At 43.3% G+C, this 26,867-nt stretch overlaps 1 protein-coding gene and 1 long non-coding RNA gene across 3 annotated transcripts in view; one reads left to right on the top strand and one right to left on the bottom strand.

The window, feature by feature from the left end:
* Positions 1–23,463, bottom strand: part of LOC145351932 (calcium-transporting ATPase type 2C member 1) — a 90,044-nt gene extending 66,581 nt beyond the window's left edge. Inside the window, exons 1-3 of the mRNA XM_080201731.1 lie at positions 23,330–23,463; positions 4,287–4,397; positions 770–886 (exon numbers count right to left, since the gene is read on the bottom strand). Of these exons, the coding sequence (XP_080057857.1) occupies positions 770–886; positions 4,287–4,397; positions 23,330–23,347 (246 nt within the window). The 5' untranslated portion in view covers positions 23,348–23,463. The remainder of the gene's footprint in view (positions 1–769; positions 887–4,286; positions 4,398–23,329) is intronic.
* Positions 23,464–23,716: 253 nt separating this feature from the next.
* Positions 23,717–26,867, top strand: part of LOC145351925 (uncharacterized) — a 55,006-nt gene continuing 51,855 nt past the window's right edge. For both annotated transcript variants that reach the window (XR_013888475.1, XR_013888474.1), the window contains exon 1: positions 23,717–23,903. This is a non-coding gene — a long non-coding RNA (uncharacterized LOC145351925). The remainder of the gene's footprint in view (positions 23,904–26,867) is intronic.

The raw sequence follows: 26,867 nt of genomic DNA, 5'->3' as shown, positions 1-26,867 counted from the left end.
AAACAAAAGAAGGGCCAAGAAAGCATAAATGAAAATAATATAATGCTTTCCAAAGAATTGAAGCAATATTTAGGATCTAAAATTGTAGAGCTCAGTGTTGATTCTGCAGGCTAGGGGAATTTCAATTTAATTAACAAATCTATAACAAAATCCTAGGCTCATTAATAATAATCATGAAACGACCAGATTATCGTAAAAACCCATTTAGTTCACTAATGTCCTTCAGGAGAGGAAATCTTGCCACCTTTACCCTGTCTGGCCTTTATGTGCCTCCAGATCCACAGTGGTGTAGTTGCTCTCTGAAATGACCCGGCAAGCCACAGTTTAAGGCCAATTGGGGATGGGTAATAAATACCCATCCAGCAATACATGAGTATTCAATGACAGATAAAAAGAATACCATAAAAGCAATGGTTGGCTGTGCCCTGATTAGTGGAAAGAGAGGAGATCAGCATGCAGCTGTTGCAAGGGAGGAAGCAATACTGTCTGCCTCCAATATCAAAGCCTGGCTCTCGTTTTAATTTTTGCAAAATTCTTGTAGTGAGTAAAGGGCTGACTGTATTGTCCCCAGTTATACTGCCCCCATTTCTAGCACAAAAACTAAAATGTGACATTGGAATTTCACACTCAAAACATAATTAACTACAGTTGTAAAATTACTCTCTATTCATAACTTGCTCCTTAAATGAATGTCTAATAAACAAGAGTAGTTCAAATCATTTGACTGCTGCTGTGCCATTGGTTTAGTGCAATTATTGAGGTGTCTAACCTGTGAAATGTATTTTTTCCAAAGAGGTTCATCTTCATTGATTTCAAATTCATTCCATCCATGGTACGTCCGACGTCGAGAAATTTCACTATTTTTTAGGCCATTGTGAAGGTCACCCTGCGGTAAGAAAACTTAATGCTTAATAAATATACAAAGTTAAAACTTTGTTACTGCCATCACAGAAGTATGTACGCAGTAAGCATTGGGACAACGGGCAGCTACCACCCCAACAGTATTGAATGGAGAATAATCAAATTTTGCACAAACCAAAAAAAAGCTACTGCACTTGGTTTTCAGTAAACCTTGAACAGGTTTCTCCCATTTTACATTTGAAATTCTCAAATTTTCTCTCTCAAACTTTTACACCAGTTATCACTTGCTGGCTGTAAATGTAGGTAGATTACATTCAGTCTACCGATACAGAGTTTGGGTTGGTCGCTAGGAGGTGCCAAGTGCATAACTGGAAGTGAATTATCCAATTTTCACTTTTTCCAGAAACTCATCTCATTTCAAAATGTGATCCACCATTGCAATACAAGACATCTGAAAGGCAGTAGACCATTCAGCTAGATTGTGGCTGATCTGTATTTAAAATCTATTAACATACTGATGATCCATATTACAACATTCTTATCACAGTCAATAACATGCTTGACAACTTCAACTGATTCAGCAATGTCAGCATAGTACAAGGGAATTTTAGACTTTCACTTCCACTTATCCTTTTTGGGTTTTACTCCCAATGTGGACAAGTTCTAATATCTTGGACTAGGGTCCCACAGAGGAAAGTTTCTGTGTCTACCTATCAAATCCTTTTGTCATTTGAAATACTTCAATGAGATCACCCCCCCACCCCACCCCTCCAAATCTAAGAAAATTACAAGTCACGTAACATGTCTGTTACATAACCTGTCCTGCTAATTTAATCTTTTGAGCTCTTGTATAATTCCAATAAATCAGCACTGTAACTCTTCCATGGCTGATATATTCTGAGGAATGGGTGTCCAAAATTGAACACAGTATTCCAGATGTGCTCTGTCAAAGGCTCTGCAGAACTGAAGTATTACTTCTTCCCTTTTATATTCCAGCCCTCGAGATAAAGACCAACATTCAATTGTACCTGTGCATAACTGGGTCTCATAGACCAGAAGGTTCCCAGATTCAATCTCTGATCAGTGCTGAGCTAGCTCATTTCAACTGCAGATAGAATTGGTACTACTGTTGATGCCAGTATATGTAAGAATAGATATGAGTGCAAAAGAAGTTCAGCTTGAGCTTTTGCACCTAATGATTATCAAATGATCCTACTCCAAAAGTGAATGTTATGATTCCCAATTTAAGATTAAATCCATCTAAGCACTAATGTATTGCACTGTTCATTAAGGCAAACTACTTAGACTCAGATGAGATGAATGTAACTTGAACAAGATGACAAGAGGGCAACTGGTGATTCAACATGTGAAGTTGTGCTATTCGGATTGGCGGTTGGTGACTAGTGGGGTGCCCCAGGGGTCGGTGCTGGGGCCTCAGCTATTTACCATTTATATAGATGATCTGGAGGAGGGAACCGAGTGCAGGGTGTCGAAATTTGCTGATGACACCAAGATTGGGGGAAAGGCAAATTGTGCGGAGGGTGTGGAGAGTCTGCAGAAGGATCTAGATAGGCTGGGCGAATGGGCCAGGAAATGGCAAATGGAATTTAATGTTGGCAAGTGCGAGGTGGTCCACTTTGGTAGGAAGAATGGTAGGAAGGACTATTACTTACGTGGCGAAAAACTGCAGCAGGCGACGGTACAGAGGGACCTCGGGGTCCTTGTGCATGAGTCACAAAAACCCAGCTTGCAGGTGCAGCAGGTGGTCAGGAAGGCAAATGGGATGCTGGCCTTCATCGCGAGGGGGATTGAATATAAAAGTAGGGAGGTCTTGCTGCAGCTGTATAGGGCATTGGTGAGGCCGCAGCTGGAGTACTGTGTGCAGTTTTGGGCGCCGCACCTGCGCAAGGATATTTTGGCCCTGGAGGGAGTGCAGAGGAGGTTTACTAGGCTGATACCGGAGTTGAGGGGATTGAGCTATGAGGAGAGGCTGAATAAACTAGGCTTGTACTCGTTAGAGTTTAGAAGAATGAGGGGAGATCTCATTGAGACGTATAAGATGATGAATGGGATGGATAGGATAGAGGTGGAGAGACTCTTCCCGCTCAAAAAAGACAGTAGGACTAGGGGGCACAGCCTCAAGATAAAGGGGAGGCGGTTTAGAACGGAGTTGAGGAGGAACTTCTTCACTCAAAGGGTGGTGAATCTCTGGAATTCTCTGCCCGTTGAAGTGGTGGAGGCTGCCTCGCTAAATATTTTTAAGAAGCGGGTTGATGGGTTCTTGATAAGAGAGGGGATTAAGGGTTATGGGGAGAGGGCGGGAAAGTGGAACTGAGCTACAACAGATCAGCCATGATCTTATTGAATGGCGGGGCAGGCTCGAAGGGCTAGATGGCCTACTCCTGCTCCTATTTCTTATGTTCTTATGTTCTTATGAAATAATTACATGGGAAAATTGGTCAACTATTTGGTACAAAATAAGGAAGACAGGCTCCGCATAACCTAAGACATGAACAAGACCGGAGAAGGTCAAGATCTGATAAGGCTGACTCCGCATAACCTAGGGCTGTATGACAAGATAAGGTCAGGGATGAAGGAGTCACCAACCTTCTGTTCTATCAAAGGACAAGATAAAGGTATGAATGATGAGACAAAGAGTTCTAGGAGGTCAGCAGGCTGTACCGTGATTTATGACATTGCTTACGATGCTACTAATCAAATTTCTGAATAAGCTCTGGTCACGCAAACTGATAATGATTATGTATAAATACTGAACTGATCCTTTATGTAAGCGCAGACTTGAGAAGGAATTAACACATCGTGACGACGGCTCTCCAAACTTAAGTTTTTGCCAATACTGTATGCAGTCTTTTGGAAATAAAGACAAGTTATTTTGTTGAAAAAAATTTTGTTGAATCTTTCTACCACAGTCAAGAAGCAGGAAAAATTTCCACTTCAACAAACATCCTAAAAATGTGTCTGGCAAAAGATATTTGAACGAAGAAATTTAAACATAAGTTTGCACTGCTGAAGAAAAATGGATTGTCACAAGAACATGTTTTATATTATAACAAAACTATAATGTTTTTAAAAATGCATTTCAGAACTTTTTTTTTGATCGCTTATCAATATAATCACCTTACCATGGCTCACCACCACCTTCTCAAGGGTAAATTAGGGATGGCCAGTAAAACCCGCATCCCATGAATGTTTTTTTTAAAACAATAATTACTCAATAAAAGTTCTGTTACTCAACATTTGCTCTGATCCATTTCAAGCTCTTTTTTTTTACACCCACAATTTCTTTAAACAAATCAAGTAATACTGCCCAGCAAAAAATGCTTTAAGGAAAAGTTATACGCTCCATCAACACAGTTAGTTAAAGCCCATATGAAAATGGTCTCTTAGACACAAAGAACAGTTACCTGTAAAATGCTAGCAACTTCATCAACAGGTAGTTCACTTGCCCTTTTTGATGTCAATACCGGAATCATTATTTCATTTTCGCTGTGGTATAACTCCTCAGATCCCGGAACCTAAGGTACCAGACACAAAGAGACACTGAATGATACTGGAAACTAACTATTCAGATAACAGGGCATAATTGAGTACTATAGCTATTTAGAAAATAGAACCATATAACCCCTGAATTCCATTGTGCAGTAATCACAAAGGCTGCAATTCCTGAGGAGGGAATAACTGGTTTTACAATTTTACCAACAGAAACAATAAGCAACTGGGCAAACAGGGTTAAATTACAGTTTAAAGGCAAAATACTGTGGATGCTGGAATCTGAAAAAGAACAGAAAATGCTGGAGAGGCTTGATAGGGATGAGTGGCAGGCTGTGATGAGAGCAATTGCTTTAATAAAAAAGAAAGAGGCCATTTGGCACATCGTGTCTGCACCAACTCTCTGAAAAACTCACCCAGCCCTCCCCTCAGCCCCACCCCTGTAACTCTGCACATTTACCAAGGTCAATCCACTTAACCTACCACCTTTGGACAGAGGGAGGAAACTGGAGCACCCACAGAAAACCCACACATACACAGGGAGAATGTACAAACTCCACAGTCATCCAAGGCTAGAATCGAACCCTGGTCCCTGGTGCCATGAGGCAGCAGTGCTAACCACTGTGCCAAAGTGCTGCACCAAATACACAATGACACAGCTAGCATATGTATGTACTTATCTTACAAACCATCAATAGGAAAATTGCAAAATGTTAACATTGTTGATTGCACAATGATTTTAAAAGAAAAACATAACCAAGGAATATTGTAGAACTGCAACTAACAAAAAACTGCAGGCTTACAACTCAATGTAATATTGAGGAACTGCTACAAATCAAAAGCACAACCTTTTGGATGCAATGTTAAGGCAAGACCCCATCTCACTGTTCAGGTGGATTTGAGTGTCTCCTGACATTATTAAATAACAGTAAGAAGTCTCACAACACCAGGTTAAAGTCCAACAGGTTTATTTGCTAATATATGCCACCAGCTTTCGGAACACTGTTCCTTCAACAGGTGAGTGGAGAGTTCTGATCTCAAAGAGGGCGTATAAAGGCACACAGTTTACAGAATACTGATTAGAATGCGAGTCTTTACAGCTAGTCTGCTGTTCAAGTCTTAAAGGTGCAGACAATGTGTTGGAGATAACATTAAGCATAGGTTAAAGAAATGTGTATTGTCTCCAGACAGGACAGTAAGTGAGATGTTGCAAGTTCTAGCAAGTCATGAGGGTTACAGATAGTGTGACATGAACCCAAGATCCCAGCTGAGGCCGTTCTCATGTGTGCGGAACTTGGCTGTCAGTTTCTGCTCAGCAATTCTGCGCTGTCGTATGTCGTGAAGGCTGCTTTGGAGAACGTTTACCCGAAGATCAGAGGTCGAATCCCCGTGACCGCGGAAGTGTTCACCAACAGGAAGGGAACAGTCTTGCCTGGTGATTGTCAAGCGGTGTCCATTCATCCGTTGTTGTAGCATCTGCATGGTCTCCCCAGTGTACCATGCTTCGGGACATCCTTTCCTGCACTGCATTAGGTAGACAATGTTAACCGAGTTGCAAGAGTATGTGCCGTGACCTGGTGGATGGTGTTCTCACATGAGATGATGGCATCCATGTCGATGATCCAGCATGTCTTGCAGAGGTTGCTGTGGCAGGGTTGTGTGGTGTTGTGGTCACTGTTCTCCTGAAGGCTGGGTAGTTTCCGCATTACTGCGGACAATGGTTGTGCAGTTGCTCGAAGACAAAAAGTGCGGGTGTTGGGATAGCCCTGGCGAGATGTTCGTCTTCATCAACGACATGTTGAAGAGTCCGGAGAAGGTGTCGTAGCTTCTCCGCTCCGGGGAAGTACTGGACGACGAAGGGTACTCTATCCACTATGTCCCGTGTTTGTCTTCTGGTGAAGTCAGTGAGGTTTTTTGCTGTGGCGTGTCTGAACTGTCGATCGATGAGTCGAGCGCCATATCCTGTTCTTATGAGGGCATCTTTCAACGTCTGGAGGTGTCTGTTGTGATCCTCCTCATCTGAGCAGATCCTGCGTATACGGAGGGCTTGTCCGTAGGAAATGGCTTCTTTAACGTGTTTAGGGTGGAAGCTGGAGAAGTGGATCATCGTAAGGTTATCTGTAGACTTGCAGTACAGTGATGTGCTGAGGTGACCGTCCTTGATGGAGACGCGTGTGTCCAAGAATGCAACTGATGCTGGAGAATAGTCCATGGTGAGTCTGATGGTGGGAAGGAACTTGTTGATGTCATCAAATAATTGTTTCAGTGATTGTTCACCATGAGTCCAAAGGAAGAAAACGTCATCAATGTATCTAGTGTATAGCATTGGTTGAAGATCCTGTGCTGTGAAGAAGTCTTGTTCGAACCTGTGAATGAAAATGTTGGCATATTGAGGTGTGAATTTGGTCCCCATGGCTGTTCCGTGTGTCTGGAAGAACAACTGGTTGTTGAAGGTGAAGACACTGCGGTCCAGGATGAAGCAGATGAGTTGTAAAATTGCATCTAGAAACTGGCAGTTGTCGGCGTTGAGTACTGAGGCAGTTGTAGCAATGCCATCGTCGTGGGGGATGCTGGTGTAGAGCACCGAGGCATCCATTGTGAAGAGAAGTGCCCCTGGTTCAACTGCTTCATGCATGCTGAGTTTCTGTAGGAAGCCCATAGCGTCGCGATAAAAGCTGGGGTTCTTTGTACAATGGATTTCAGGATGCCCTCGACGTAGCCAGAGAGGTTCTTGCACAGGGTCCCATTGCCCAAAACCATGGTATGGCCGGGTGTGTTTGCCTTGTGTATCTTTTAGAGGCAGTAGAGATCTCCAGTGCGGGGAGTACATGGGATGAGAGCACGGGGGGTGCTCTGAAGGTCTGGATCAAAGGTCTTGATCAGAGTGTTGAGTTGACGGGTGTGTTCTTTGGTCGGATCTGCGGGTAACTGGCCCTTCCTTTGTCTGCTGGTTTGATGACAATGTTGCTGTTGGTCTTGAGAGCGTGAATGGCATTGCTTTGTGCTTGGGTGATGTTCAGGGCTGTCTTGTGAGTGCGGTTGATGAAACTGGTGTTGACGCACCTCCTGATGGCTTAGGCATACATGTCCAGTAGAGGGCAGCAGCCTTCCGGAGGAGTCCATTGGACTCTTTCCTCTTCGGTCGCTGCACTGAGGATCTCTCTATTGGCTATTCCGGTTCATTGGCTGTCTCATTGTGTTCGCTGTTGGCCTCTTGGGGTTTGTGGAAGAACTCCCGCAGCCTGATTCACCTGATGAATTCCTCAGTATCTGCTGCAAGGCTGATGGGGGTCCATTTTGGTGGTGGGGCAGAAATTGAGCCCTCGGCTGAGAACTTGGACTTCATCTAGTTGAAGTGTGTAGTCCAACAAGTTGACAGTAGACTTCCCTGCAGTGGTACTGTTTTCTACTATAGTGCCATTGGAGGCTTGGTTGCTGCTGGTGATGATGTTGAGTTTCTCAAGTTTCCTGTTTTTGGTGTGCATGTAGATGGTGTAGTTTCTTTGTCTCATCTGCTTGGCAGAGTTTTGCAGCTGGTCTGTGTCCTGAGCGCAAGTTGAGAATATGAATTCTATCTTGGTTTCCAGGATGTGGCGTTTGCTGTAGAGCTGGTGTACGAGATGGTTGAAGAGTGTGAGAGAGATGCGGCGACAAAGTATCTCAGCATAGTCTATGTTATAGGTTAACCTGAGTGGGTTCATGATCTGTAGTTCTTTCAGTATCTTGTCTGCTTTCTTGAATCTTTGTAAAGACTTGATGTGTGTTGATATGTGCGATCTTCTTAGAGATCCTCTCCACTTGGAGCTGGCAGCTTGCGGTGTCGATGGTAGTCATGATGTGGAAATGCCGGTGTTGGACTGGGGTAAACACAGTAAGAAGTCTCATAACACCAGCTTAAAGTCCAACAGATTTATTTGATAACATACGCCACAGCTTTCGGAATGCTGTTCCTTTGTCAGGTGAGTGGAGAGTTCTGATCAGAAACAGGGCATATAAAGGCACACACAGTTTACAGAATATTGATTAGAATGCAAGTCTTTATAGCTAGTCTGCTGTTCAAGTCTTAAAGGTGCAGACAATGTGAGTGGAGATAGCACTGAGCAAGGGTTAAAGAGATGTGTATTGTCTGCAGACAGGACAGTAAGTGAGATGTTGCAAGTTCAGGCAGAACTTGATCAGAACTCTCTAATCATCTGACGAAGGAACAGCGTTCCAAAAGCTAGTGGCGTATACTATCAAATAAACCTGTTGGACTTTAACCTGGTGTTGTGAGATTTCTTACTGTGTTTACCTCAGTCCAACACCAGCATCTCCACATCATTATTAAAAAACAGAGGTTGCCCACAACAATACATAGCAGTCAACCAACCTTACAAAGCAGATTAATTGGTAATTTATCTCATTGCAGTTTATGGGATTTTGTTGTGCATAAGTTTCTTCTTAGGCACTCTGCTGGGATTGAGGGTGACTTGAATTGACTCCAGTTTGATGGGTTCTAAGAGGACTTATGAATCCAATACACAATCAAAATGCTCTGTCACATGTGATGCTTGAAGAGTCTGGCAGATGAGTTGTTCGGAGATTTGTGCACACTCTCCAACATTTCAACCTCACATTCCCATTGACTTACTGGCGTCCCTAACTGTTGATCAAGCAAAGAGAGAAGATTCATTTGGGAAGGCATTGCACAGTCCATTTATGACAGCAATGAATACACGTAAAGTAATTCGCTTGCTGCAAGGTGCTTTGAGACCTTCTGATATTGTGAAAGGTGCTGTACAAATGCAAGTTCCAGCTTTCTTTCTAAACCACAGGCAAATTTTGTAATTGATGAGATTGCCTGAATTCCATGGTACAGCAGCGAGGGGGGGGATAACTGGTTTCACAATTTTATCAATAGAAACAATAAGCAGCTGCACGAACAGGGTTAAATTGCATCTTAAAGGCAAAACACATTTTGATAGACCTAGATTTGGCAAAGCGAATTTGTTAAAAGCCTTCATAAGGCCTGTCAGTGGGAACATGATGCACTAAGGAGACACTTAAGAATGCCATCACTGGTACATTAAAGCTATTAAAATTCCTACCATTATTGATTCATTGGGAGCAGTCTACAGCTAAATTTGAGAATACAACATTCAGACGTTCAAATGCACTGACCTAATACATTACAGATTACTCAACACCCACCCTATCAGCAAGGTAGCTACTGTTTGAAATTCAAGACAGCAGCAAAAAAAAGTGATATACCTGAACTAAAAGCCACAACAGTCCATATTTTGATAGAAAGTCTAAAAGATGCTCCATCTTGTAGGACATGTTGGATTTGCATAAGACATTAAATTACATTCTATTCTGGTGAACATCATTTTTGAACAGAACATAAAACCAAAAGTAGATTAAGTGTGTTCAAATAGCTAAAGGTTTAAATAAAGTTCATTGTTTCTTTAAAGCTAGTTTAACATGAAGCTGAAGGAATGTCAGTTGTAAAGGTCAAACTGAATACCTGAGCAGGCAAACAAACTTGAGGAAATACATGATTTCCCTTTAGCAGCACTGGAACATAGTTAATAGATCACCTCTTTCGTTACTACAAGTAATAAAACTAATTGTGGCGCCAGAAAATTCAGTTCTGCAAATGGGGCAAGCCATTTCCTAATTTACAAGGGAATGATTCAAATATCATGCACAATGTTCTTAGAAACACTTGGTTTTCCCACCATTTGTGTTCTAGATCAAAAACGCTGATTTTGTTTCTATCCTCTCGTCTAGCCTGTAGAGTAGGTTATACTATTAAGGCCAACTACACAAAAAATTAAATCTTGGTATGATGATCACAAACAAACGTTGCCATACGCAACCAAAAAGTCAACATACATACATACATACATTCCAAAGCCTTCAGTTTCAAGCAATTTTCACTTGGTTTTCAGGGCAAATTAATTAGAATCTTATCCAGAATGATATATACAGTACAAAAGCCCATTGTAAAAATGAATTTTGGAAATGGTAATAGGACATTATGTCTACTGATCACAAAATATGTTCACAAGAAGCAGATTCTACCACATACCAAAGTTATCAATGCGGTTGACCTCGTTGGCCTTGAACCCATAATCTTGTGACTCAGAGATGACAGTGCCATTGAGTGAGCCAAGTCAACATTAATTGAATACTATAATCCAACTAAGTAATCAAAGCTTTTCTAAAAATGAAAACCAAGTGTGTTTTAACTCCGAAGGGAGAATTTAACAGCAAATTTTTTAAAAAGTCCATTTATGTTTCAAATAAGTAACTCACATAACCTACACTTTTAAAAAGATGCTTATAAAAGGTAGTCAAGCAGTCAAGTATGATACACACGTATGAACACTAGATATAGGTTTAGAAGTAGGTTTTTTGGCCCCGCAAGCCTTCTCCACCATGCGATAAGATGATGGCTGATCTGATTGTGGTCTCAGCTCGACATACCGGCTACCTCCAGTAACCTTTGTTAGCCAAGAATTCATCTACCACTGCCTTAAAAAATATTATTGACCCTGCCTCCATCGCTCTCTGGGGAAGGGTTCCAAAGATTCTAAGAAAATATATTTCTTCTCATCTCGGTCTTAAACGGGAGCCCTTTATTTTTAAACTGCTAGACTTTTCCACAAAGGGAAACATCCTTTCAACATTCACCCTGTCAAGTTCCCTCTGGTTCTTGTATCTTTCAATAAGATCACTTCCCAATCTTCTTAATTCCGCACAGAGAGAGGCGTGCGCAGTGACGAATTTTGATGGGTGGCTGGATTATAGAAAATGTCTCTTTTTTCACACTGCCTGAGGATTTGTTTCTCGCCTGCACCTTGGAATGTGACCTTGCATTATTAAGCAGTGTGCTCTGGATCAGTTCAAAGTACAACATTTCCAGTCAACTGAAAGTTTAAAAATTAAAAATCAGACTGTTCTACTTCTGCAAAATTATCCACGTTCACTACTCTATTGCTGTGAAAACTTGGCCTATTTTCATTATCTCAAGCTCATTTTTTTAAAATTCTCCTAGTTGCCCACCTTGCCTCCATGACTGCCTCTTAACTTAAGCCCCAACACACACTCCTGCACCTCCAAACTTAATCTATTTCGCATCTCTGACTTCTATCACTGTTAGAAATTCTTCTGCCACTAGATCCCCATCTTCAGCAGCTCCCTTTCAAAATTCTTTTTCTTGGTAAAATCCTTTCCAACCTCCAAAACTTTCTTAGCACCTTTCTTTTAAAATTTTGTATCTCCTTCCTAATCTATTCTCCTCACTTTTCCCATTCACATATGAATTAGGAGCAGGAGTAGACCAGAGTGGAGGTGGTATTCACCTCTGTGGAAAATGCTCAGGAATACTGCTCTGTAGAGTAGGTTATACTACATGAATGCATATTATAATTGAGGGTTTCATCACAACAGGGAAAGAGTGATTTTAAGCCCATCTTCAAAATATGTATGAAAAAGCATCACCAACCAAAATGTCACTTTATAATGATCCATATTTATGCCTTGCTGCAGTGTATAAATTGTTTGACAACCTCTTCATTGCCAACTCTGCTATAGGAAATAGGCTGGACTGATAACAAGGTATAATCAAGCTTTAGGTGACTAATCAAAACTACAAGCACACAGCATCATGAAACTTTATATAAAAATGAATAAGTAAGTGCATTTCCATTTTACTTTCAATGCAATATCTTTAACATTGCTAAGTAACACACACACACACACAAACTCTCTTTATTAGAAGGCTATATAAAAAAAATTTGATCTGTAAACTGCAATATACCTGCAGAAAATATGGACCCCATAATATCCCAAGGTCAAGATGAGACATTGGATACTAATAACAATTATATGATTATGTTCACAGTTTTATATTGATCACAGCAAGCCATGTTAGGGCACACATTTTACAGAATGGTGTTAGTAAAGTAATTTGCTCAATTATAACTTCACAGACTTCAACTTGTGTCATTGAGGGCACCAGTAGAGTAAACTGAAACATGTAATTGAAAATCACACTTTGTGCAGAGCCATAGATAGGTTAGAAATCCTTCTCATTTGCTTGGCATGCAATTATCCACAAGGGAAATGCAAATCTATCTGTTTTGGGTCATAGTTAAAGAATAAAGGTTATTGCTGTCCAGGCTGCAGTTTCATTAGCACTTGCCCACTGCAATTCCAGATTTTGTAGCGTAAAAGCACAATGAATGCCTGTGGCTCAGCATAAAGCACCAAAAATCACATACCAACATTAAATATTTCAACAAATCATTTTGATAGCCAATGCCAAATTGTCAATGATATTTTCATGGTTAGGTTATGAGATCTCTAAACTGTCTGTGCTTTATATGCTCTGTCTGAGGCCAGAACTCTCCATTCACCTGACGAAGGGGCTAACCCCGAAAGCTTGTGAGTATATTATCAAATAAATAGGTTGGACTAAAACCTGGTGTTGTCAGACTTTTTACTAGGTTATGAGAACACATTGAGGCATAACTGCCAAAGGGAAGATCCATTTTAAAATCTACCTGCCATATATACAGGTGGAAATTTTATAGCCTGTTTGTCCTCAATGCTTGCTGCTTGACTTACGGGAGATTCCAGTTCCAGTAAATGTACATTAAAGACTGAAGCAGCTTATCAGATTCTGCCATGGTAAAATCCACATGGCATGGATTTAAGTTAATAAGGTCAAGCCTGTTCTTTTAACTAGGCGAAGCTACTGTATCCCTTGAGATCACATAAGTGCAGGGGCTGCCTTTTAAAAAACCAAGTTAAATATATTTAACATTCCTTTCTCAATTCCTTTCACCAATGCTTCATTTTTACTTTAAGCTGTTCCAATTACAGGATCACCGTCATCGTACTTTCAAACTGCTGGATTTTGGTATTTATGATGTTATGAAAGGATTTTGAAGATAAATAAAACCAATTCCAAGTTGAAATAACAAAGGGTTAATCTGACAGAGGAAGTTAGGCTGGAGTAATTCGAACATAGGTGAGAAAATAGGTATGCTATTGTGTTCTGCAGCAAGTTATTATACAAGCTATCAGAACTGTTGCCCTTGGAATAGTACAATTATAGGCCGGTTAGTTTAACGTCTGTGGTAGGTAAAATGTTGGAATCCGTCATTAAGGAGGAAATTGCGAGGCATCTTGAAGGGAATTGCTTGATAGGGCAGACGCAACACGGTTTCATTAAAGGGAAGTCGTGTCTGACAAATTTACTGGAGTTCTATGAGGATGTGTCTAGGGCAGTGGATAGAGGAGAGCCGGTGGATGTGGTCTTTCTGGATTTTCAGAAGGCGTTTGACAAGGTACCTCACAAGAGGTTATTGCAGAAGGTCAGGGGACATGGAGTTGGGGGTAGGGTGTTAGCGTGGATAGAGGATTGGTTGTCAAATAGGAGGCAGAGAGTGGGGGTCAATGGGTGCTATTCGGATTGGCGGTTGGTGACTAGTGGGGTGCCCCAGGGGTCGGTGCTGGGGCCTCAGCTATTTACCATTTATATAGATGATCTGGAGGAGGGAACCGAGTGCAGGGTGTCGAAATTTGCTGATGACACCAAGATTGGGGGAAAGGCAAATTGTGCGGAGGGTGTGGAGAGTCTGCAGAAGGATCTAGATAGGCTGGGCGAATGGGCCAGGAAATGGCAAATGGAATTTAATGTTGGCAAGTGTGAGGTGGTCCACTTTGGTAGGAAGAATGGTAGGAAGGACTATTACTTACGTGGCGAAAAACTGCAGCAGGCGACGGTGCAGAGGGACCTCGGGGTCCTTGTGCATGAGTCGCAAAAACCCAGCTTGCAGGTGCAGCAGGTGGTCAGGAAGGCGAATGGGATGCTGGCCTTCATAGCGAAGGGGATTGAATATAAAAGTAGGGAGGTCTTGCTGCAGCTGTATAGGGCATTGGTGAGGCCGCAGCTGGAGTACTGTGTGCAGTTTTGGGCGCCGCACCTGCGCAAGGATATTTTGGCCCTGGAGGGAGTGCAGAGGAGGTTTACTAGGCTGATACCGGAGTTGAGGGGGTTGAGCTATGAGGAGAGGCTGAATAAACTAGGCTTGTACTCGTTAGAGTTTAGAAGAATGAGGGGAGATCTCATTGAGACGTATAAGATGATGAATGGGATGGATAGGATAGAGGTGGAGAGACTCTTCCCGCTCAAAAAAGACAGTAGGACTAGGGGGCACAGCCTCAAGATAAAGGGGAGGCGGTTTAGAACGGAGTTGAGGAGGAACTTCTTCACTCAAAGGGTGGTGAATCTCTGGAATTCTCTGCCCGTTGAAGTGGTGGAGGCTGCCTCGCTAAATATTTTTAAGAAGCGGGTTGATGGGTTCTTGATAAAAGAGGGGATTAAGGGTTATGGGGAGAGGGCGGGAAAGTGGAACTGAGCCACGACAGATCAGCCATGATCTTATTGAATGGCGGGGCAGGCTCGAAGGGCTAGATGGCCTACTCCTGCTCCTATTTCTTATGTTCTTATGTTCTTATGTTCAAACACTTTATATATGGGATATAAGGAAAGATTGAATACATTATTACACAGCCTGAAAGACACTCATCCGTGCAGATGGAAGGAGGGGCGAGAAGTGGCATAAACGTCAGCTTTGTGGGAACGTTTAATGTGCAGAATACGAAATGTCACTCACAGAGATACAAGAAATCAAAATCAGAAATACAAAATTCAAGTCAAATGTGGGGAGATTTACAATGAATGATATTTTATTCATTTACTTAATGACAACATAAATGAATAAACTAATATTAATTTGTGTTCAGCTTCACCTTATTCAAAAGGGAATTTAGCCTTTCAGAAGATTGGAGACATGCATATGTTTTTACTCATTCACTGGATATGGGTGTCGCTGGCAAGGCACCCCTAATTACCCTCGAGGGCAATTAAGAGTCGACCAAATAATTGGTTGACAGCAGTAACCTTACCAAAGATAGCCAGAGTTAGGTTGATTGGCCATGTTAAATTGACTCTGGTGTAAGGGGGTAAATATCTGGGGTTGTAGGAACAGGACCTGGGTGGGATTGTGGTCGGTACAGACTTGATGGGCCGAATGGCTTCCTTCTGTACTGTAGAGATTCTATGATTCAAATTACTGTGAATCTGGAGTCACATGTACACCAAACAAAGGACGACAGATTTCCTTCAGTGAACTACATTAAGTTTTTTATATTAAATCAATTATAATTTATGACCACCATCACTGAGACTAGTTTTCTTCATTCCAGACTTTTTTGCAATTAACTGAATTTACATTTCACCAACTACCATGGTGGATTATGACCCTTGTTCACATAATCTTCAGGCCTCTGGATTACCAGTGACATTATCACTACGCCATCATTTCCCACTAAGGTTACAATTGTGAACTGTAATCTTGCATTTACGAGATTACAATAGGCAACTTATTCAATGCTGGGTTTTATTGTCCTAACTCTGTAAGGTTACAACACACCTGACTATATTTTGAGTGGTAATGGGAAACTCAAGACATGCAGCATATGTTTGCCAGGGAGATTATTAATACTGAACTTTTACAATATCAACAGCAGACTCAATATTCATAGCTATAACAAAAATGCCTGATATTCCAATAACATTACAAAAAGCATCAATTCTCAAATTTTAATAAAAATGAAAATCAGAAAGTTATTTTGTTCCCAGAGGTGTAGCTACAAAGATTTTTGATTAAAAATATGGGGCCACTAATTTACATCAGAGAGGAGGAGAATTTTTTTTCTGAGGTTTGAGAGTCTCTGGAACTTTCTTCCACAAAAGACAGTGGAAGCAGAGTCTTTGAATTATTTAAGGCAGAGTTAGGCACTTTCCTGATTAACAAAGGGATAAAAGGTTATTGGTAGGCAGGAATATGGGGTCAAAGTTACAAGCAGGCCAGCCATGATCTTATTGAATGGCACAGCAGGCTCAAGGGGCCTATTTTTGCTCCTAATTTGTATGTTTGATTGCTTTAACATTTCAGCCTCATTCATCACTAGTGTCATTGCTACTCAATTTCAAGACTAAACTATCCACCATTCCTGCTCAACTTTCTCCAGTCTGGTTTGTGTCCAAGCCATAGCACCGAGATGGCCATGGTACCTTATTTGACTATGGCAAGTTGTTACAGTCTTAGTATTTGATACATTGAACAATTCCATCTTCCAGTACCTTTCCTTACAATTCATATTCAAGGTACTGCCTTCTTCAGGTTGTATTTCAACTTACTCATGCATTGGCAATCAATCTGGCTCCTTTAGTGGGTCTGCACCTATGTTTATAGACACTTCCAGCTGCTCCATTCTCAGCCTGCTCCTTTTCTTATCCTAAATGCCCGACTCAAAAACATCTGCAAATATGTATACTCATGATGGGAACACCACTCTTTATTTTAATGCTTAATTTTGCAATGATGGCATCCAACTGCTTGACTAAGTTCTGGATAATCCAGAATAATTGTCAAAACAAAAAAAAAATCAAATTTGATTCCTACCAAAAATCTCTGTTCTTAAGGATCAGAAAGGTATAAAACTTGGCAGACAAAATCAGCTGAAGCAACAGAGTACATTAATCACTGAAACACAAAGTTCCTCTCCCTGGCTTCAGGTAACTCGAGATAATGCCTGAACGGATAGGATGAATCTCATGTAACAAACTGCTCACAATCCAGGAAATCCTCAATGGATCTCACTGCTGATGTTGCAAATTGAATGGCATTCATGGTCCTTAATTTGATTTACAGGGGAACATCTGATGTAGTTTAATTTTTAAAAACATCATAGAATGGTACACAGCAGTGAGAAATGTACCTTTCAAATATGCATAGCTAACTATATATGTACAGAATACTAATCAAGTGATTTGGACTAACTCAATTTTCAAGTTTGTTGACAAAACCACCGTAGTGGAACCAAAAGAGAAAATGCTGAAAAATCTCAGCAGAATGCTGGAAAATCAAAGCTTTGACAAAGGGTTATCTGGATTCGAAAGGTCAGCTCTTTTCTCTCCTTACAGATGCTGCCAGACATGCTGAGATTTTCCAGCATTTTCTCTTTTGCTTTCAGATTCCAGCATCCACAGTAATTTGCTTTTATCCATCATAGTGAGTTGGATCTCAAACAGTGACGAGACAGAGTACAAGAATGAGATAGAGAATCTAGTGAGCTGGTGTGACGACAATAATCTCTCCCTCAATGTCAACAAAATGAAGGAGATTGTCATCGACCTCAGGAAGCATAAAGGAGAACATGCCCATGTCTACATCAACGGGGATGAAGTAGAAATGGACAAAAGCTTTTTAGGTGCGCAGATCCCCAGCAACCTGTCCTGGTCCCCCCATGCTGACACTATAGTTAAGAAAGCCCACCCACGCCTCTATTTTCTCAGAAGACTGAGGAAATTTAGCATGTCAGCCATGATTCTCACCAGCCTTTAAAGATCCATCATAGAAAGCATTCTTTCTTGTTGTGTCATAGCTTGGTATGGCTCCTGCTCTGCCCAAGACCGCAAGAGACTGCAAAAGGTCATGAATGTAGCCCAATCCATTAGGCAAACCAGCCTCCCATCCATTCACTCTGTCTACACTTCCCACTGCCTCAACAAAGCAGCCAGCGTAATCAAGGATCCCAGGCACCCCGGACATGCTCCCTTCCACCTTTGTCTGCCGGGAAAAAGATACAAAAGTCTGAGGTCACGTACCAATCAACTCAAGAACAGCTTTTTCCCTGCTACCATCAGACTTTTGAATGGACCTACCTCACATTAAGTTGTTCTTTCTCTATACCCTAGCTATGACTGTAATACTACATTCTGCACACTTTCCTTTCCTTCTCTATAAACAGTATGCTTTGTCTGTATAGCACACAAGAAACAAAACTTTTCACTGTATTCTAATAGATGTGACAATAATAAATCAAGTCAATAATCTAAATTACTGGAATTCAATTCCTGCCACAGTAGTTGGGGAATCTGGAAAAAACTAGTGTCAGCAGAATTGACCACGAAGCTATTAGATTACTGCAAACACCCAATTCAGTCACAACCCACACCAACATTGTTGACTCTTAACTTTGAAGCAAATGAATGAGACACAAAGTTGTACCAAACTGCTACACACAGCAATCCAAGGAGGCAGCCAACCAGCAGCTTCTCAGCATGACTAATTATGCCAAGGATGAATTTTAAAAATGATTTCTATCTCAAAGTGCATTTATTTATGAACAATAAACTTGCAAATGATTTACTGGCAGCAGAAACACGATGTAGATCACATCACTCAGTTCCAGTTTTCTGCTGGTACGACTCATTTGAAAATTACAGTAATTAAACTCAGATAGTAGAAATTTTACATGAAATTATTTTCGTGCTTGACAGAAAACAAAATGGAAAAAGCGAGTCCATCTACCAGGCCAAGGCCAGAATTTTTCCAACCCCCACTGGCACTTTTGATGGTAAGCAGAATAGTCCTGGATAAGATGGCCTTTTGGAGAGTCAGCGCAGATGCGATGGTCTGAATGACCTCCTTCTGCATTGCAGGGATTCCATGATTCCACAGAATAGCAAAACAGTGTACATGATTATGACAAATCTGAGAAATTGTAACAAGCGACAATGAGCTGTTTCTGGAAAGACATCAATTTATACTGCAATATGCTATTTAATTAAAATCCCTATTTCCCCAAATGTCCTAAGATCTATGCACTAGCAAACCATAGATATAACAGAAAAAGACCCACCCTGAACTTTACATGGGAGATCTTTTTACAGGTTTAGTTTTAAGTACGGTCAAGTTATTTGTCCTTTATACTCAAATCACTCAAAATATAATGTCACCTGCCTTTTAGACTAAAAATTTTGTGCACCTCAAAGTTTTATCCACGAAGTAGTGTTTCAAACCAGCACTTTTTCAAGATAAAAGGGGGGCGGTTTAGAACGGAGTTGAGGAGGAACTTCTTCACTCAAAGGGTGGTGAATCTCTGGAATTCTCTGCCCGTTGAAGTGGTGGAGGCTGCCTCGCTAAATATTTTTAAGACGTGGGTTGATGGGTTTTTGATAGGAGAGGGGATTAAGGGTTATGGTGAGAGGCCGGGAAAGTGGAACTGAGCAGCGACAGATCAGCCACGATCTTACTGAATGGCGGGGCAGGCTCGAAGGGCTGGATGGCCTACTCCTGCTCCTATTTCTTATGTTCTTATGTTCTTTTTTGATATATTCATCATTTGCTTTGAAGATACATTTACTTCTAATATTACTCTTACTTTAGAATATTACTCTTATATTTTAGCTTGTACTATTTTGGCAATCAGAATGGCTAACCGCAGCTTTTTTTGTTCTAATCTGCTTTGGTCAATATGGCTCTAGAATTTGCTCTCAATGTTAGTAACTGCACTTCAAAATAACTGACCATATGGGAAGTGTTTTGAGATGTTTGAATCACATGTAGGTCAGGAAATTCATTGATCTGTGGCTCCCTGGGTGTTAATTTAGCAGTCCGTGGAAATGGTAACGTTTAAGAAAAACATGTTCCAGTGCTTGTAACACCGGCTCTTGCTAGTAATAAAGGTGGCTCCTCTAGGAGTGTTTTGACAGATTTTATATTTGATTTGCTGTCACATGTATTGGTATATGGTGAAAAGTATTGTTTCTTGCATACTATGCAAAGCATGCCGTTCACAGAGAAGGAAAGGGTGCAGAATGTAGTGCTACAGTCATAGCTAGGGTGTAGAGAAAGATCAACTTCATATAAGGTAGGTCCATTCAAAAGTCTGATGGCAGCAGGAAAGAAGCTATTCTGGAGCTGGCTGGTACATGACGTCAGACTTTTGTATCTTTTTCCCAAAGGAAGAAGGTGGAAGAGTATGTCTGGGGTGCATGGAGTCCTTGATTATGTGGCTACTTTTCTAAAGCACTGAGTCAATGGATGGGAGACTGGTTTCATGATGGACTGGGCTTCATTCATAACCCTTTGTAGTTTCTAGCAGTCTTGGTCTCAGCAGGGGCCATACCAAGCTGTGATACATCCAGAAAGGATGCTTTCTATGATGTAACTGTAAAGATTGGTAAGACTTGTAGCCTCCTGAGAGAGTAGAGTTGTTGGTGGGCTTTCTTAGCTATAGCGTCGGCATGGAGGGCCCAGGGCAGGTTGTTGGTGATATGGACACCTAGAAATCTGAAGCTCTCGACCATTTCCACTTCATCCTTGTTGATGTAGCCAGGAGCACGTCTTTCACTATGCTTCCAGAAGTTGATGACTATACCCTTTGTTTCACAGGCACTGAGGAGAGATTATTGTTATCACATCAATTCACCAGATTCTCTTTCTCTTCCCTGTGCCCCATCTCATCATTATTTGAGATCTGGCCCACTTCGGTGCTGTCATCGGCAAATTTGAAAATCGAGTTGGAGGGGATCACCAAATTAGTTCAAGTGCCAGTGAACAGTTCTTCCTGAGGCAGTCATTCAACAAGTGCCACAGAGATGAGGACAGACAGAGGTCCTAGTTACGTTGAGTTAAAAAGTTAGAGAAAGGGCTGTGGGCAGGCAGACTTTAAGTAAAGAGCAACAGTACTCGTGTGGAATAGTGTTCTAATTGGCACGGTCATAGATCGGAAAGTGTGCTAGCAGGCAAGTGTTTGAGTGTACTAGAGAATCCAGGATCCTGGTGGCTATTGTAAAAGCCCTCGAAATGATGTTTGGAGTAAATTCTGAGGAGAGATCTTCAAAGGTAGGGGATTAGAAACCCTCATGAAAAAGACTACGTTTCAGTGAGATTAATGACTCACAATGGGAATAATGTCCTGGTGGTTCCAAAAGCAGGTGTTTTGAACCTTAACCATTATCTACTTAAAATAAAATGTGATCCCTAACCAGATCTCCTCCCCATGTCCTAGGGTCTGCCCAAGGGTTGTAACTAGTGCAATACAAAATTAAGTTTTTTGCCTTTTGTAACATGAAAGATCCATTCCTCCTGCTGTGATTATCTTTAAAACTGCACAGAAACATATGAAAAGTAAGTGGAGGAGAAGAAAGAGATCAGTTTGTTTTACAAATCCTGAACTTCAAGGAGTGGGTATTTCACTGCACACCACTGTACATGCAATTAATTCAACAGATGAGGGTTAATCTGCTCCAAATGAGTAACTGAAGAAAGTGGCACTTTTTCTCTTCAGTGCAATAATAATTAATTATGATATATATTCTACAGCCCCCATAGCCCAACCAAAGAGTCAATGGTTAAGGTCCTTTCATCAAGGTTAGCGAAAGAAAAGCATTCAGATCAAAGCAGCCAAAAAAGATCACAATGTTTTTGCAAACCCTATCTGCCAGCAGGGATATGTATGCATTTGGCCTATTGTCAAACCAATCAGATTCCCAAGTGAATCACAAAACTAACTATTTAGTAATGGACAAGAAACCAAATACTTCGATAGATGCACTGCTCGAATTCTGTATCGAAATAATGATACAGGCGGTAAGCGTGATTCTGTCACCGTAAATCTTCTGAATAGAACAGATGCACAGCAGTATCCAGGGTACAAGCAGCTCTCGTCACAATGCACTGCAGTTTAATATATTTTGGAATTTCAGATACATTTCAAAGTCTTGAAGAATCATAGTGTCAAAATGTTAACTCCACTTACTCTCTCTGCAGATGCCGCCAGGCCTGCTGAGATTTTTCAGCATTTTCTGTTTTTATTTCAGAACAAAACACATGAAAAATATGGATAGCAATAAAACAGTAAGGACAATTACCAAGATGTGCGGAAGAGAAAACGCAAATAAACATTAAGATTAAGTTGATTTTTTGAAAAAGATTTCTAAAATAAAGTAATAGAAGCTGCAAATCCAAAAATCAGCAAATGTTAAATTGAAAACGTGAGGAAAAATATATTTCATGACTATAAAGGAAAAAATATTAGCTAGCTTCAAATAAAGTGCTTCATTTCAGTTTCAGTCAGCTGCTTAGCAAGGAGATTCATCTATCTACATTATGTATTTGAACAGTCTACCCTATCAGGATATACTATAATCGAATATAAGTCCACTTACATTTTATGTAATTTGTAGCTCCCATTACATTATTAGCTATGTTTATTGGCACAGTTACTAACAATACCAAAATAATAATCTATAATTTTACCTGCACATTATGTATAGCTTGGTTTACATTAACATATTGTAACTTGTAAAGTTTTCCCTACATTATGCAATTTTATTGTATCACATTACCAGATGGTTCAGCAGTTTTGCCTATCTGAAATGCACTGTATTATGTAAAATATGACTTGCAGTACCATATATTCTGTTCTAACGCACTAGGCAGTATGACTTACAATATATATTACAATGCATTACATAGCACTGTTATAATACATTATATACTGCGACACACAATACACAATATTATTTACATTACAAGATATATGATATAATGCATTGCAGTGTGCTTTGCACTACAAGATATAATGCATTGCAGTGTGTCTTACAATACATGATAATGCATTGCAGAGTGCCTTACCTTACACGAGGTTATCATGCGTTAGTGTGACTTACATTACAAGATATATGTTATAATGCATTTGTGACTGACATTACAAAATATGTTATAATGCATTATACGGGGTGAATTACATTACAGATACATTAAACATGTTGCACAGTGTGACATTCATTGCCAAACATAGAACACAATCTGCTCAGTTACCCTCATCAAATATGATTATCGCCTGACATTTCCAGACTGGTGATTTGCATGACAATAGAACGCAATCACAGAATGATAACAGTAATTCTGCCCATCGAGCCCATACATGACAATCCAGCAATGACAGTACAAGATATCTGGTGATGTAATGTTATTGTCTGACATTCCCGGACAGATGTACAATGGAATGGACAGGATGATATTATCAGGAACTGACTTACATTACCAGACCGCAGCATAGTTGCCGGCTGCGCCTCGCGCTCCCATTAACCCCGCCGCTTTCAAACGGTCGCTACCCAGCTCGCGGCTCCACAACATTCGGAACGGCCCAACGGACAGGAAGCAGCCGCCGGCTCGCGCGCCACTTCCGGGCCCCGTACGATTCGCCCCAATCTCCGGAGCCCAGTGCGCATGTTCCAACTTCCGGAGCCCAGTGCGCAAACCCCAAGCATCAGAATGTAATATGCATGCTCCAACTTCCGAAACCCAGTGTACACGCCCGTGGTAAGTGGAGTCCAGTGCGCATGCCCCACGGTCCCCACTGGGTGGGAGGTACGGCGCTGCGCCTGCGCGTTTCTAACTGCCGGTCTGATTTGAAAAATGGATTGAAAATGGAGGAGGCGCTTTTCTTTCAAAAATATTTTTTGTTGCTCTCGGGCAGGATAGAAAGGAAACAGTAGGACCTCTGGCGTTAAAATCTTAATTCAATGTTTTCATTTAATCAGTTTGTTATTTTTAAAATTTCATAATTAACTTAATTTTCACTCCTGAAAATGCCAAAACTAGCTGGAACAGGTAACTACGTTGAACATGTTAAGAGATTGGAAATGTTTCCTTTTTGTAACAGCGACATTTAGTCACAAAATGCTTGGTGGGAATGGGGCTATACACTTGCGCTGTCTGAAGCAGGTTGCTAAGGGCTCATTGTCCAGGGTGATGGGGGAATTCTAGAATTTACCTTCTATTCAGTGTTGAGATGGGAGCATCACCAAGTAGGCCAAACATTTATTGTCCATCCCTAATGGTCCTCCTTGAATCAACATATTCCATATGGTGTAGGCACACACACACTGCTGTTAGGGAGTTCCACGATTTTGACCCAGTGGCAATGAAGGAATGGTTAAATAGATTCCTCTAGTCCGCATCAGTTCTAAGTCAACTGCTGGGCTAGGTGATATGTTTGCTAATAAGGAGGATGTGTGATTTGGAGGGGAACTTGCAGGTCGTGGTATTTCCACTTGTCTGCGGCCCTTGTCCTTTTAGAAAAAAGCAGCTATGCTATCCATAAGCTTTGGTGAGTTACAGAATCCCTACAGTGCAGAAGTTTGCATCGAGTTTGCACCAATCCAGTAAGCACCCATCCAGATATTCCCCCTCTCTCCTCCCCCCTCCCCCCTCTCCTCCCCCCTCCCCCCCCTCTCCTCCCCCCTCCCCCCTCTCCTCCCCCCTCCCCCCTCTCCTCCCCCCTCTCCTCCCCCCTCCCCCCTCTCCTCCCCCCTCCCCCCTCCCCCCTCTCCTCCCCCCTCCCCCCTCCTCCCCCCTCCCCCCTCTCCTCCCCCCCTCCCCCTCTCCCTCCCCCCTCCCCCCTCTCCTCCCCCCTCCCCCCTCTCCTCCCCCCTCTCCTCCCCTCTCCCCTCCCCTCCCCCCTCCCCCCTCCCCTCTCTCCTCCCCCCTCCCCTCTCTCCTCCCCCCTCCCCCCTCCCCTCTCTCCTCCCCCCTCCCCTCTCTCCTCCCCCCTCCCCCCTCCCCTCCCTCCCCCCTCCCCCCTCCCTCTCCCCTCCTCCTCTCCCCTCCTCCCTCCCTCTCTCCCCCCCCCTCCCTCCCCCCCCCCCCTCCCTCTCTCCCCCCCCTCCCTCTCCCCCCCCCTCCCTCTCTCCCCCCCCCTCCCTCTCCCCCCCCCCCCCCTCTCCTCTCCCTTCCCCCCCCCCCCCCTCCCTCCCTCCCTCCCTCTCTCCCCCTCCCTCCCTCCCTCCCCCCCCCTCCCTCCCCCCCCCTCCCTCCCTCCCCCCCCCTCCCTCCCTCCCTTCTCCCCCCCCCCTCCCTCCCTCCCTCCTCTTCCCCCCCCCCTCCCTCCCTCTCTCCCCCCCCCTCCCTCCCTCCCCCTCCCCCCCCCTCCCTCCCTCCCTCCCCCCCCCTCCCTCCCTCCCTCCTCCCCCCCCCCTCCCTCCCTCCCTCCCTCTCTCCCCCCCCCCTCCCTCCCTCCCTCTTCCCCCCCCCTCTCTCCCTTCCCCCCCCCCCCTCCCTCCCTCTCTCCCCCCCCCTCCCTCCCTCTCCCCCCCCCCCCTCCCTCCCTCCCTCCCTCCCCCCCCCCTCCCTCTCTCCCTCCCCCTCCCTCTCTCCCTCTCTCCCCCCCCCTCCCTCTCTCCCTCTCTCCCCCCCCCTCCCTCCCTCCCTCTCTCCCCCCCCCTCTCCCTCCCTCTCTCCCCCCCCTCTCTCCCCCCCCCTCCCCCCCTTCTCCCCCCCCCTCCCTCCCTCCCTCCCCCCCCCTCCCTCCCTCCCTCTCTCCCTCCCTCCCTCCCTCCCCCCCCCCTCCCTCCCTCCCCCCCTCCCCCCCTCCCTCCCTCCCCCCCTCCCCCCCTCCCTCCCTCCCCCCCTCCCTCCCTCCCCCCTCCCCCCCCCTCCCTCCCTCCCTCCCTCCCTCTCTCCCCCCCTCCCTCCCTCCCTCTCTCCCCCCCCCTCCCTCCCTCCCTCTCTCCCCCCCCCCTCCCTCCCTCCCTCCCTCCCCCCCCCCTCCCTCCCTCCCTCCCCCCCCCTCCCTCCCTCCCTCTCTCCCCCCCCTCTCTCCCCCCCCTCTCTCCCCCCCCCTCCCTCCCTCCCCCCTCCCCCTCCCTCCCTCCCCCCTCCCTCCCTCCCCCCCTCCCCTCTCTCCCCCCCTCCCCTCTCTCCCCCCCTCCCCTCTCTCCCCCCCTCCCCCTCTCTCCCCCCCTCCCCCTCTCTCCCCCCTCCCCCTCTCTCCCCCCCTCCCCCTCTCTCCTTCCCCCCCCCCCTTGTCTGTGGCCTTTTGAATTCTGCACTATCCTCCTCGCAGTTTACAATACTTCTAAGTTTTATAGCACCATGAACTTTGAAAATTGTCACCTGTATACTAAGATCTAGGTCATTAATATATAAGGAAAATTCAACAAAGACCCAAACAGGTGCCAGAGTGTGGTAACTAGGGGATTTTCACAGTAATTTCATTGCAGTATTAATGTGAGCCTACTTGTGACATTAGTAAATGAACTTTAGATCTTTGACAGCAACTTTCAAACCTGCGACCTTCAAGGACAATGACAGCAAATGCACCTGAAAGCTCTTCTCCAAGCCACACACCATTCTGACCTGGAACTATCACTGTTCTTTCACTGGATCAAAATCTCAGAACTCCCTCCCTAACAGCACTGATGGTGTACCTCCTCCACAGTGGTTCAAGAAAATGATTCACCATCACCACCACATTTAGGGATCACAATAAATGCTGGGCTAACCAGCAACACCGAATCTCAGTGAAAGAATTTAAAAAGTGGGCTTGATCCATTTAAGTTTGCCTGCAGACTGTTGCAAAAACACAGTGGATTGCCTGATGTCCTGCAAACTCCTCAGATAAGTCCTCCTTCCGAACACGTTGGACGTGGACGAAAGCATCATCCCATTCCAAGACCGTACAAAACATGCAGAATCTTCTGTGACAGCGATCCATGTCTTCTGTCATACCTATATCCAAGAAGTAATCATGCAGTACAATGTAGACATTAAATATCTTTTAATTCATCCTGATTT

The sequence above is a fragment of the Carcharhinus amblyrhynchos genome, chromosome 2 (assembly GCF_965287045.1).
Source record: "Carcharhinus amblyrhynchos chromosome 2, sCarAmb.v2.hapA, whole genome shotgun sequence".
NCBI classification, from domain to species: domain Eukaryota; kingdom Metazoa; phylum Chordata; class Chondrichthyes; order Carcharhiniformes; family Carcharhinidae; genus Carcharhinus; species Carcharhinus amblyrhynchos.
This window is presented reverse-complemented; position numbering and strand designations above follow the sequence as displayed.